This window comes from Hibiscus syriacus, unplaced genomic scaffold (assembly GCF_006381635.1).
Source record: "Hibiscus syriacus cultivar Baekdansim isolate YM2019G1 unplaced genomic scaffold, ASM638163v2 tig00110987_pilon, whole genome shotgun sequence".
In the NCBI taxonomy this organism is placed as follows: domain Eukaryota; kingdom Viridiplantae; phylum Streptophyta; class Magnoliopsida; order Malvales; family Malvaceae; genus Hibiscus; species Hibiscus syriacus.
The window spans coordinates 2,797,548-2,810,686 of record NW_024062941.1 but is presented as its reverse complement, the minus strand read 5'-3'; the positions used below and the strand labels follow the sequence as shown (position 1 = coordinate 2,810,686).

The 13,139-nt window shown below is 34.8% G+C and overlaps 1 protein-coding gene and 2 pseudogenes across 1 annotated transcript; 2 read left to right on the top strand and 1 right to left on the bottom strand.

Annotated features, from left to right (window-relative positions):
- Positions 1-299: 299 nt before the first annotated feature.
- On the top strand, positions 300-734 carry LOC120148794 (uncharacterized mitochondrial protein AtMg00860-like). The gene has a single exon (XM_039161807.1). It carries the CDS (start codon positions 300-302, stop codon positions 732-734), a length of 435 nt encoding a protein of 144 aa, XP_039017738.1.
- A 2,881-nt stretch (positions 735-3,615) lies between these two features.
- LOC120148858 lies at positions 3,616-5,851 on the top strand (annotated as a pseudogene).
- A 2,158-nt stretch (positions 5,852-8,009) lies between these two features.
- On the bottom strand, positions 8,010-9,982 carry LOC120148831 (annotated as a pseudogene).
- Positions 9,983-13,139: the final 3,157 nt, after the last annotated feature.

The following is a 13,139-nucleotide window of genomic DNA, read 5'->3' as shown; positions in this document are numbered from 1 at the left end:
CTTCTCCTTGCCTACTAATCAAGAAGAAGGATAGAACTTGGAGATTCTGTGTAGATTACAGATAGCTCAACTCTGCTACCATCAAGAACAAATTTCTTATTCCTATAGTGGAAGATTTACTAGATGAACTTAATGAAGCTGCATTCTTCTCAAAAATTGATCTAAGGTCTGGATATTGGCAAATCAGAATTAAGGAAGAGGACATTCACAATACTACTTTTAGAACTCACCAAGGACATTATGAATTTAAGGTAATGCCCTTTGGGCTTACTAATGCTCCAGCTACTTTTCAAGCATTGATGAATGATTTATTTGGTGAATATTTAAGAAGATTTGTTCTAGTGCTCTTTGATGACATTTTAGTTTACAGCTCTAGCTTGGCAGAACATGAACAACATCTAAGAATTGTTTTAAAGATTCTGCTGAAGAATAAGTTATATGCTAAAAGGAGCAAATGCTTTTTTAGACAACAACAAGTGGAGTATTTGGGGCATGCGATTTCAGCACAGGGAGTGGCTACTGATCCTGCTAAGATTGAAGCCATGCAACAATGGCCTTTATCTAAGAATTTGAAAGCATTGAGGGTGTTCTTAGGTTTGACAGGATACTACAGAAAATTCATTAAAGAATATGGAGAGCTGAGAAAACCTTTGACTAATATTCTCAAAAAAGAAGGATTTTATTGGACTCAGGAAGCAATGGCAGCATTTGAAGAATTGAAACAAGTTGTGTAAAGCCTTAGTTCTGGCCTTACCTAATTTTGAGCAGAATTTTTTGTGTGGAAACAGATGCTAGTTCAAAGGGCATTGGAGCAGTGTTGTCTCAGGAAGGAAGGCCTATAGCTTATCTCAGTAAAGCTCTTGGACCAAAGCATACAAACCTTTCAATCTATGAAAAGTAATATCTAGCAATTGTAATGGCAGTCTCCCATGTAGACACTATTTGGAAAGTGGACATTTTGTTATCAAGACAGATCATGAATCCCTAAAACATCTACTGGAGCATAAACTAACTAAAACTATTCATAAAAAGGGACTTACTAAATTTTTGGGGCTGGATTATACAATTCAGTACAGAAAGGGCAAGCATAATAAAGTAGCATGCTCTTTCTAGACAACAAGGAGATTCTGGAGAATTTTTACAAATGGGCATAACAGTTATCACTCCTACTTTGATACAGGATATTGAATAGAGTTATGAGGATGATGCTATTGCACAAGAGAAACTGCCTATTTTGGTTCTTCAATCAGATGCTATAGAAGACATGAAATTGGTTTAAAGAGTTCTGTATTTTAAGAATAAAGTATATGTAGGCAGCAAGGGGGATCTAAGAGAAAAGATTATTTTGGCTTTACATGACTCAGCACTAGGAGGACACTCAGGTATTCAAGCTACCTATCAAAGAATCATGTCCAATTTTTTTGGCCTAGAATGAAAACTATGATACAACAGCATGTGCAGCAATGTGAAGTATGTCAAAGGACTAAAATTGAACACATTGCTAAACCAGGCTTGTTACAGCCTATTCCAGTTCCAAATAATGCTTGGGAAGTCATTACAATGGACTTCATTGAAGGTTTACCAGCTTCTATGAAACACACATGCATTCTAGTGGTGATAGATAAATTTACGAAATATGTTCATTTCTTACCACTGTCATATCCTTATACAGTGGTAGAAATTGCCAAGTTTTATTTGGATCAAGTCTATAAACTACATGGACCTCCTAAAGTTGTTATTTCAGATAGAGACAAGACTTTTACTAGTCTCTTTTGGAAGGAATTATTGAAATAATTGGGAACAACCACGTTTTTCAGTACTGCATATCATCCAGAAACGGATGGACAAACATAAAAGCTTAATCAGTGCCTGGAGCCGTATCTTATATACATGTGTTTTGTCAAACCATCTTCATAGTCCAAGTGGCTACCTCAAGCAGAGTGGTGGTATAATACTAATTACCACACTGCCTTGGGAATGACCCTATTTGAGGCACTCTATGGTTACAAACCTTCTACTTTAAAATGGTCAAGAGAGTATAAGATTAGGGCAGTTCAAGATATAATGAAGCAACGTAATCAATTAAATACGTTGTTAAAGGAGTAATTAAATAAGGCCAGTAATCGTATGAAACAGATAACTGATAGACATAGAACATACAGAGAGTTTAATGTTGGAGATGAGGTTTACCTGAAGCTTCAACCCTACAGAAAGACCTCTCTAGCTTTAAGGAAGAATTTGAAGGTGGCTATGAGATACTTTGGTCCCTACAAAATCCAACAATGAATTGGTCAAGTGGCATACAAGTTACAGTTACCATCAAATTCGAAACTGCATCCCGTATTTAATATCAGTTTATTAAAGAAAAAGGTTGGAAAAGGAATAGTACCTTCAATTGATCCTCCAGATATCACGATTGATGGTCAGTTAAAGGTTTACCCAGCCATTGTGTTGAATAAGCGAACCGTAAAACGCCATAACCAAGCAGTCACACAGCTACTCATTCAATGGACGAATATGGGGCCAATAGAAGCGACTTGGGAAGATTATACGGTGCTCAAGATGCAATTTCCAGATTTCGATCCTTGGGGACAAGGATCCTCTAATGGAGGGGGTATTGTCATGATGGAAGAGGAATTAGAGTTGAAAAAATGGGAATTGGGAGGAAATTGACAAGAAATGGTGAACGAAAAGGCTGGGAGGAAACTTACCGTTGGGACCAAAGTTGAGGAGGTGATTGGGTCAGATGAGGCAAGACATGGGCCTGATTAGTGGTGGGCCACGGGTTGTAATTTGCTGTGACGCCAGCTACATATAATCCTGCATGAGTCAACATAATTTAGTTATTTTGTTAGATTTCCAGTACATGCCAGTTGTGGGTACTTGTAATTATATAAAACTGTACCTGATTCCATTAGAATCATTATGAATGAATAGACAAGTTTATTCTAAATTCCTTTCTATCATTTTCTAAAATCTCAATTCTTCACCCCTAATTCGTGACAAAATATTGATATTGGAAAAATATTTAGAGAAATTGAGCGAATGCTACAATAAATACTAAAATCATCGATAATTAAAATCAATTTTGATAAAGGTATCGGTAGTTGACGACGACTTTGGTTCATTTTTTCCTTTTTTATATTTTTAAAATCAAATCGAAAGGAAATAAAATAAAATAATGAGTTAAATAAAAAGAGTTTAACTTATGTTGTTTGTTGATGCTTAAACTATAAGTATAGAAAATTAAAATTACATGGATCGAAATACTTTTAAAAGAAATTTAAAATTGTAGGTTTAACTTTATTTTTTATATTTATTAGTAATTTAAAATTTTAAATATTTTTAATTAATCTAAAATAAATATAAAATAATATTTTTTTAAATATAACACTTAATTATTTAATATTAAACGGTTCTAATATTCGCGAAGCTTTAACGGATTAAAAAAAGAATAAAATTATTATAGTCAACTCGTATTTAGATAAATATATTTGAACCGATGTTCCGTTTTTTTACCTTAAATTAAGCTTACTTAGCCTGGAACAATCCGATGTACCTAAAAAATACATTTCCTTTTCCTTGAAAATGAAAATAAAATGCTCTTTCTCCTAAAAAGATTCCGCCATGAAAGCAACCCTTACTAAATCCCTTGACATTTCTGTTTAAACATTAGTAATCACCAAATGGGTTCCACTGTACCTCTTCAAGACCTCAATGTCTACCCAGATCCTCTCCAAACCACCACCAACAGCATCGCTGGCGTGAAACTTTTAACACTAAACTTGAACCCAAGCAAGAACCTTTGGACGAAACGCCACCTACCCATTTCCGACAAGAAAAGTTCCTCTTTTCTCTTTCCGGCTCTACCCCTAATTTTCTTTCTAATTCCGAAACTGCTCCTCCTCCTAACGTTTCATCTTCAGCCGACGACCAGAACGCCTTGTACTCTGAATATTTCCGAATCTCCGAGCTCTTCCGCTCCTCTTTTGCCAAAAAATTACAGAAATACGGCGACTTCGAAGTGCCTGACCCGGATTCTCGGGCCATCGTACGCGTACCCGAAGAACCGCAACCTAGCTCCGAAGTAACTGCGGCTAACGCGTCCAACCCTGACCAATCTCTCTCCGTCGTTGTTTCACGTCGCAAGGCAGGAAGATCCAATGAGCTGGTTCGGGTGACAAATTTGGGGATGGAAGATGAGATGTATTTTCGGAATGTCGTCAGACGAACCCGAATGATGTACGATTCCATCCGCATTTTGGCCACCACGGAGGAAGGAAGAGGACGGGTCCGGGGAGTGGGCGACGGACGCGCGGAGATTTGAGGGCCGCCGCCGTGATGAGGGACCGGGGGATGTGGTTAAATCGTGATAAAAGAATAGTGGGTGCTATCCCAGGTATTGAAGTAGGTGACTCGTTCTTTTTTTGAATGGAGCTTTGTATGATGGGGTTACATGGGCAAGTTCAAGCAGGGATCGATTACTTGCCTGGGAGCCAAAGCTCAAATGGAGAGCCAATTGCCACCAGCATTATCGTTTCAGGCGGATATGAGGACGATCAAGTTGCCGGCGACACGATAATATATACGGGTCATGGCGGACAAGATAAGTTTTCAAGGCAATGTATGCATCAGAAGCTTGAAGGAGGTAATTTAGCTCTAGAAAGGAGTATGTATCATGGAATTGAGGTAAGAGTCATTAGGGGATTAAATACGAGAATAAAGTTTCGAGTAAAGTCTATGTTTATGATGGTTTATATAAAATTATTGATTGTTGGTTCGATGTGGGGAAGTCCGGTTTCGGTGTTTATAAATATAGATTGTCGAGACTTGATGGGCAACCTGAGATGGGTAGTTCGGTTATTAGGTTTGCGGAGAGTCTTAGGACAAGGCCTTTGTCTGCTAGGACGACGGGTTATTTGACTCTTGATACGTCTATGAGAAAAGAGAAAGTTCCAGTTTTTCTTTCTAACGATATTGACGGTGATCATGATCCTATGTATTATGATTATCTTGTGAACACCGTGTTTCCTCCATATGCATTTAGTCAAGCGAGTAATGGTATTGGATGTCAATGTGTTTCGGGTGCACAGAAGGGTGCTTTTGTTTTATGAAGAATGCTGGTGATTTTGCTTATGATTGTAATGGTTTTCTCATGAGAGGGAAACCAGTGATATTCGAATGTGGGAATTTCTGTCAATGCCCACCAACTTGTCGGAACCGGGTTTCACAACACGGGTTGAGAAACAGATTGGAAATATTTAGGTCAAGAGAAACAGGTTGGGGAGTTCGATCCTTGGTCTTAATACAAGCAGGTGCTTTCATATGCGAATACACTGGTGTGGTTCTAACTAGGGAGCAAGCACAGATATTCTCGATGAATGGCGATACATTGATTTATCCCAATCGATTTTCTGAAAGATGGACAGAATGGGGCGATTTGTCTCAAATATTTTCAGAATATGTGCATCCATCGAATCCCTCAATCCCACCATTGGATTTTGCAATGGATGTATCAAGGATGAGGAATGTTGCTTGTTATATTAGCCATAGTTTCAGACCAAATATTCTAGTGCAATATGTGTTGTTTGATCACAATAACTTGATGTTCCCTCACCTTATGCTTTTTGCAATGGAGAATATCCCTCCTATGAGGGAGCTTAGCATTGACTACGGTATGGCTGATGAATGGACTGGGAAGCTCTCCATCTGTAACTAAATAACTTTACAATGTTTTTCGACTTTGATGTGGTGCAGCCTGGCAGTGATACGTGATGCACTGAGGTGAGCTTACTTGTAAGTGCTGCAAGCATCTCCATTCATATACTGATTCTTAATTCATATTAGTCTCTCTGTTGTGCCCATCTTTTATTTAAATATCTAGGTTTTTATCATTCTCATTCCGTCTTGCAACTCCATACTGTACATGTCAAGTAGTTAACCATATACAAAAGGACGGAACGTCGGTATTTCCACATGCTCGATGAACCTTATTTCTGATGCAATCCCTTATCTAAACACGTCTTTTGTTTTATATGTGCAGTGTGCTTTTATGTGGTTTATGTTATGTAGTACAATGGCATATCTGAAGAATGTATTTGGAAATATCCTTTATTCACTTCTTTCCCCATTTTTTAGATTAAAGATGATAGAACCTCACTTTATAATGATTACCGTCAGCTGATGCATTTTATGAAAGCATTAAACATCAAATGATCCATCCACAAAAATTATTTTTGACTTTTTGCTCATTTCTGATAATTTTCTGCAGGTGGGGGGATTTGGAGAATTGTTTCATCTGGTTCCCTTGTCTCACAGTTCCCTCTGAATGTTGCTGCCAATGGTGGTAAGATTCGGCTTATTTGCTGCTGCGGTTTTACGTTTTCGGGAGATTATGGTTTGCTGCTATGCTCTGATGATGACTACTGTTTATGATCTTTCTACATAACCGTTGCACCGAAGCCTTGTACGAGCTTTTCTGCATTGTATAGTCACCTTATGCTTTCGTAAGCTTGTATTCATGACTCAAATGCTTCTAATTGAAGACTTGTGCGTTGTCAATAGTTAAGAAAGATTATGATCATATACTACCTTGTAATTATCCCAAATTATTAGAAGAAAAAAAAGAAAAATTCTTTAGAAAACTTTGGTATATATGAGTCCCAAAATGACATGCTTATATATGAATTGTATCAATGTATTTGTAGTTGAATGAATCAAGTCCATTTCTTTATACCTTTTCCACAATAGAGATGGTACCTTATATTTCTGTTTCTTGTCAATGGTTAAGAAACAATTATGTAAGAAATCTTATATTTGTCGATAGTTAAGGAATATTATGTGTTCAAAACTAGAGAGAAAAATTTTAAGATTGGGAGTGTTTTCATGTTTGTCGCATTAAGAGAGATTATGAGTTCTGGTGTAGAACCGATAGTGGTGATGACATAATCCTTACATTCGTTTGGTTCACAGAATGTAAGATTACTTTGTTTGATTTGTTTGGCAAGAATATAAGATTATAATGTTTGGTTAAAAAAAATAAGATATGAAAAATCTATGTTTTACCAAATTATCGTTGAAATATATATTTTTTAACAAGTTGAAATCTCAATATTAAAGTCGAGATATTAATATTGAAGTTCATAGAAAATTATTATTTTTTAATTCATATTATTTTTAACAAAATTTATATATAAAAATCTTAATATATATATATATATATAATTTTTATTTTTGAAAATATAAAAACATATTTATACAAGTATAATTATGTGTTTATTTTTAGATATTAAAATATTGTGATATTTACATGCTTACACCGATATAAGAATGTGTTAATTGATACACTTTTTTATTTTATTCATGTTACATGTATAAGTAGTACAACGAAATATCATATTAAATTATTTGACAAAATTAAAAAAATATATATAATATAATTTTTTATGAAAATTAATCTTAAATAATAAACGTAATAAAACACATAAAAAATAAAATTTGAATCAAACACATACTTAATAAACAATCAAAATAAAATAAATCTTGTGGAAGAAATGATAATTATGCAATAGTTGTTTATAATGCCTCACAGAAATTCAAACGAATTTCATAAATCTTGTGGAAGAAATGATAAAGAAATAATAATTTATAATGGTTCGATTTTTTCAACAAAATCTATTTTTAATACCTTTGTTTTTCACGGCTAAATATTTTCTAAATCATTAATCTGATGAAGATTCAAATATCTCTTGAAAGTTAATTTATACACTTGAATAGACATGAACAATAACGGATGCAAAATTTATAAAATTTTAATAAGCGAAAACAAATTATTAATCGAAACTATAAAGAAAACATAATATATATGAATTTAAAATTTTCAAGGGACCTACTCCTCCATCGATCCATCCCTAGACATAAATAGTCCTCAAAATGTCACATCTTCACACTTATATGGACGTATTCGAATACACTGTGGAAGATTATGAGGATCAAACACAATAAAATGAAAAATGAGAGCAACATGAAAAAAGATTTTTATGTGTTGAGGGTGAAAATGAAGTGGATCAGCAATGTTTTAAACAAAGAACAAGTTATTATTCAAAACCTTTTGTGTTACCAGTATTATGTTCCATAACAAAAGGACAAGAAACAAGTATGATCCATAATCGAAACCAAGAACAACCTTTTACCTATCAATCATGAACTGCAAGTTTCTTGTACTCTTCACCAGCAATGGCTAATTCCATTACCTGATGAGGGTTCACAATCCCACCTTCCTCCAAGAACAATGTCAGTAAATTCTTCGAAAAACCGCTCACGAGTGCCACTCCATCCTGGTTAGCAATTCCGCAGGTTCCAAAATACGATCTCTGGAACCCTTTTGTACCCACTGTCATGGAACTTCTGTTGTATGACTTCATAATCAGTCTTCCATAGGTTATGCTTGTTCTTCTCCCACTCCTTTCGACGCTCCTCCCAAGTCATTTCATCATCACCGTTACCGTCATCACCGTTACCATGATTATTCATATGATCCCAATATTTAGAATGACTCCCATTGGCATCATCAAATTCCATATCACTGAAAACGAATACTCTCTTTATTAGCTGTTCTTCGCTGAGCTTTCCCTCCACTGCAACTGCTAATATCTGATCGAACACTTTCTGAAAATCTGTGTTACCACCCCACTCCATGTTCCTAACAAACTCAATCTTGGCTTTAAGAGTGTCTCCTTTAATCAAATGAAGCTCGGGATTTGCACTAAAAGTGATCACTTTTCCCTTCCAAGGCTCCTCACTGAGCTCAGAAACCAACAATCCAAGTGCCACTGAGACCTCCATTGGTATCCCTGACATACTCCCAGAAACATCACAAACTGCAATGCAGTTGGTTAGCTTCCCCTTCTCTGCGACATCGTTCACCATTCTCTTCCATTGTAGCTCAGCCACTTGCTCTCCATCTTTGTCTTCCAATGACCCAATTATTTCGTGCGGAAGCAATGCTCCAGCAGCAATCTTTATATTCCCGGTCTTCACCTGCTCAAGGTACTCCTGAAACCTCTCATTATCATGCTTTGTGAACAATGCCTTGTAATTCTTCATTGCAACAGATGCCACCCTATTGTAAGGAAGTGTGTTCCATTTATTTGCGCTCATGTAAACCTCCGGCAACTCGAGCGCCTTATGCAATGGAACAAGCACTTGTTTCCTCAATCTATCACGAACCCTGTATGCATAATACGCTTCCTCCAATCCCTGGTACTCTCCCTCGCTCTCGCGAGGGAAAACTCTCCTACCAATCGCCTCGAATATCAAAGTAGCCTTATCATAAGATGAATCAATTGAAGGACACCACTTTGCAGCTAAAGTGATATCAAACAATTTCCCATCGTTCAAATTCTTAATATCAGATTTCAAGTAATCAGCAAAAAAATCAGCAGTGCAATCAAACAAAAGCCTATAGTTTGAATCAGAATTATATTTATCTAAAGCCCTTTTTGCTTTCGCTCTCTCCCTCTCTTTCCTCAAAGCCCTAGCTTTCTCCTTATCGATTCCTCTACCCATTTCCTCCACATTCTCTAAAACACCCTCAATTTCTCTCTCAGAAACCTCCACTTTTTCATTACTTTCTTGCTTGAATTTTATCCGATTCTTGGTTTTCTTAGAAGATTTTTCCCTCTTTTTCTTTCTTGCCATTCATTTTTCTGGATCTTTCTTACTCTGTATTCTTCCAGGATCCGATAAAGAATCTCCGGAAAATCCTTAAAATACCCAAATCCAGCAATCGCCTTAAGATTAAAAGCGAGGGTTTTTGGATGCTTACTGAAAAGCCAAAGCGCGGCCGTATAAAACCCTTCTTTATCAGATTTCCCTTTACCTCTTACACCCCTGAGATTACAGATCAATTTGAGAGTAACTAAAGAATCGTGAGCCCAAGCCAATTCCAGCCGTCCGATCAGCTCATGCGGCGGCGTATCAGCCCAAGCCAAATATCGAGTCGGTGACTATATTGAAAGGATTTAAAATTTTAGAGGATTAAATTGAATAAATGGTAAAATATAAGAAACGATTTAATTAAGATCAATTAGTAAGAATGAAAAAATGAAAAGGTCATTTTGATCATTTAGAGGGAAATTGATTTAAAATTCATTTTTATTAGGGAATTCAAGAGAGAAAAGAGGAAAAAGTTAAAAGGCTAGTATTATCATTCTTCCCCGTTACCCATGCTCTCCCCAAAGCCAAGGTAAGTTTTCTTTGAGTTAGTTTATTCTTTAGTTTATGGGAAAGTTTTGAAACCTTAAGTGATATAGAGACTTAAGGAAAGTTCAAGAATGATTAAAACTAAGTGATTAGTTAAATATTGGAGATTGAAAAAATGAGTTTTTGAATGATATGTTGAAATATGAGTTTTATTGAGGTTTACAAGTAAATTTGACTTGTCAAAGAAATAAATAAGAGATTAGAAGCATGGATATGATTAAAAACATGTATGAAAAAGTGGTGTGATTCTTGGTTTGGAGTGTTCTATAGAGAATTTGGATATTATAGGAAGATTAATGAAGGAAAGTTATTTGGGTTAAGTAATGACGAGTTTAATAGTATTGTTGGAGGTAAAAGTAAGAGAATTTAATGAAATTTGTGTAAAAATCGAGTTGAAATTGTAAAATCTGGGTAAGGGTATTGGTACTGGTAGAACAGTAGCGATACTATAGGTTTAAATTTAGGGAAATGGGTTGAATAGTATCGACACTGATGCAATTAGTATCAATACTGATGTGGGTATCGATAATAATAGGAAGGTATCGATACCTTGGATTCCATAATGCAAAAATGGTATCGATACTCAAGGGAGTATCGATACCAAAGTATAGAAGTATCGATACCATACTAGGGGTACCGATACTATTGAGCCTGAAATGTTTTAGATAGGATAAATTTTAATAGAAATTGAATATAATAATACTTTTAAGTATTATTAAAGTATAAACGTTAGAGAGTATACTAACATTTGTATGGTATGGGTAATAATGAATGCTTGTGTAGATCATAACCAAGCTCCAGAGTCAAGCAAGAAAAAAGGCAAGGATAAAGTTGTTGAATAGTAGGACACATTGCAACATACTAGTGAGGAATACCAGATGAGTGTATCTAGTATATACATTACGAGTTATAGATGTATTTGGTTAAATACATATGATGCATTATTATATTAGTACTATGTGTACTATCAACACTAAATGTGCAACCAACGGAATTCATAATATGTTTATGAACGATTGTATCAGTACTAAGTGTGCAATCTACGAAATTCATAATGAGTTTATGAACGACCGTATCGGCACTAAGTGTGCAACCCACATAATTCATAATATGTTTATGAACGACTTTATCGACACTAAGTGTGAACCCACAGAATTCATAATATGTTTATGAACGACCGTATCGTCACTAAGTGTGCAACCCACAGAATTCATAATATGTTTATGAACGACCGTATCAACACTAAGTGTGCAACCCACAGAATTCATAATGAGTTTATGAACGACCGTATCGGCACTAAGTGCGCAACCCATGGAATTCATAATATGGTTTTGTAGGTTATATGAAAGAAACTTGGTTTACCAAGCTAACTTTATGTATTATTATGATTTATACGAGTTAATTCATATTTTAATATTTATGATATACTTATGTTTCACTTTATTATTATTATGCCTCACTAAGTGAATACTTAGCGTGTGATAAATTTTCACATGTAGGTAAAAGCCAAGATTAGAAGTAGAGTACAAAGCAACTCCAAGCATCAAGGAATATAGTACAATATCAGTAAGACATCCTATGATGAAGTTTTGACTCAGTTTAGTGGCATGTACTTATGAATGTCCTATTAGCTCTATTTAAATATTTTGGAAATTGGTTTGTAATAGATTAACTGAATCATCTTATGCTGATTTTAAATATGGATAATATGAACTAGTATTGCTAATTGCAGTACACGTGTTTAATATATATATAATATAAGAATGTCTTATAAGTTATATTATTAAATTGTTTTATCTAGATAAAACAATTTTTTTTACTGATTTTCAAGTACTAAAAATGTTTCAAAAGTCATGTGACATTTGTGACTCGTGTATGGAAACGTATACAGGAAATGGGTGTTACATTTATTAGTATCAGAGCTACAGATTTTGTCGTTTTTGGACTTAAAATGTATTAATTTTGTTATGAATGTATACATGCCACTAGGATGTCAAAAGTTTACTGATAGTTGTATATATATATACTGAGATGATGCTTATTAGAGAGTAAAGTTACTCTTTACTAATGTAAGATGATTTTGATGTGTTTAGGAAACTAAAGATAAAGGTAAGAAAGTTGATAATGTTGAAAAGAAGATCGAGATTAAAATAGACCAAAAAGAATTCAACATGACTTCAATATAATGCCTTAGAAGAGTAGAAGTTGCTAGGGATTTTCCTCTATTTTGTGGAAGAAATGTCCCAAAGTTTAACTACGTTTCTGCATTTGAGGAATCCATTAAAAAGTTTGAACGATTTACAAGAAAAGTTGAATCGGATGAGGATCCAAAGGAGAATTCTGAATCTAGTGATGACTCTAAGGTTTCTTTAGGTAAGCTTAAATAATTGAGCAATATTTAAGCTAATCATTAAATTGTTTAAAGTATTATTGAGTTGAGTAAGAGGAAATGAGTGAATGGTAAATACGTTGTCCACCGAAAGCTTAAAGAAAGCTGAGTTATTAGTGAATCAAATGATTATGAGTTTGTATGAGAATAGATGTTAAGTTTTAGGAAATTGATAGAGTTACCTTTTGAAGATAAATTTGCGAAAGTGAATTGTCTTCCTATTTCATACTTCAATGAAGTAATGCTTAGATTTAGGTTGACTCTTGAGGACTTGAAAAGTTTCAAGTTCGTAATGATAGGAAAAAGATTAAATTTGTTTACTAGTGTAATTTTTAGCATTAACCGCTATGAAGTTATTGCTACGAAATTGTCAATTTTTCTTATTAAATGATGTCGATATTTAGACTTTATTAATTGAGAGGGAAAAATATTTCAACTACTCGAGAATATTTTCAATAGATCCAGAAAAGTTACACGGATTACCTCC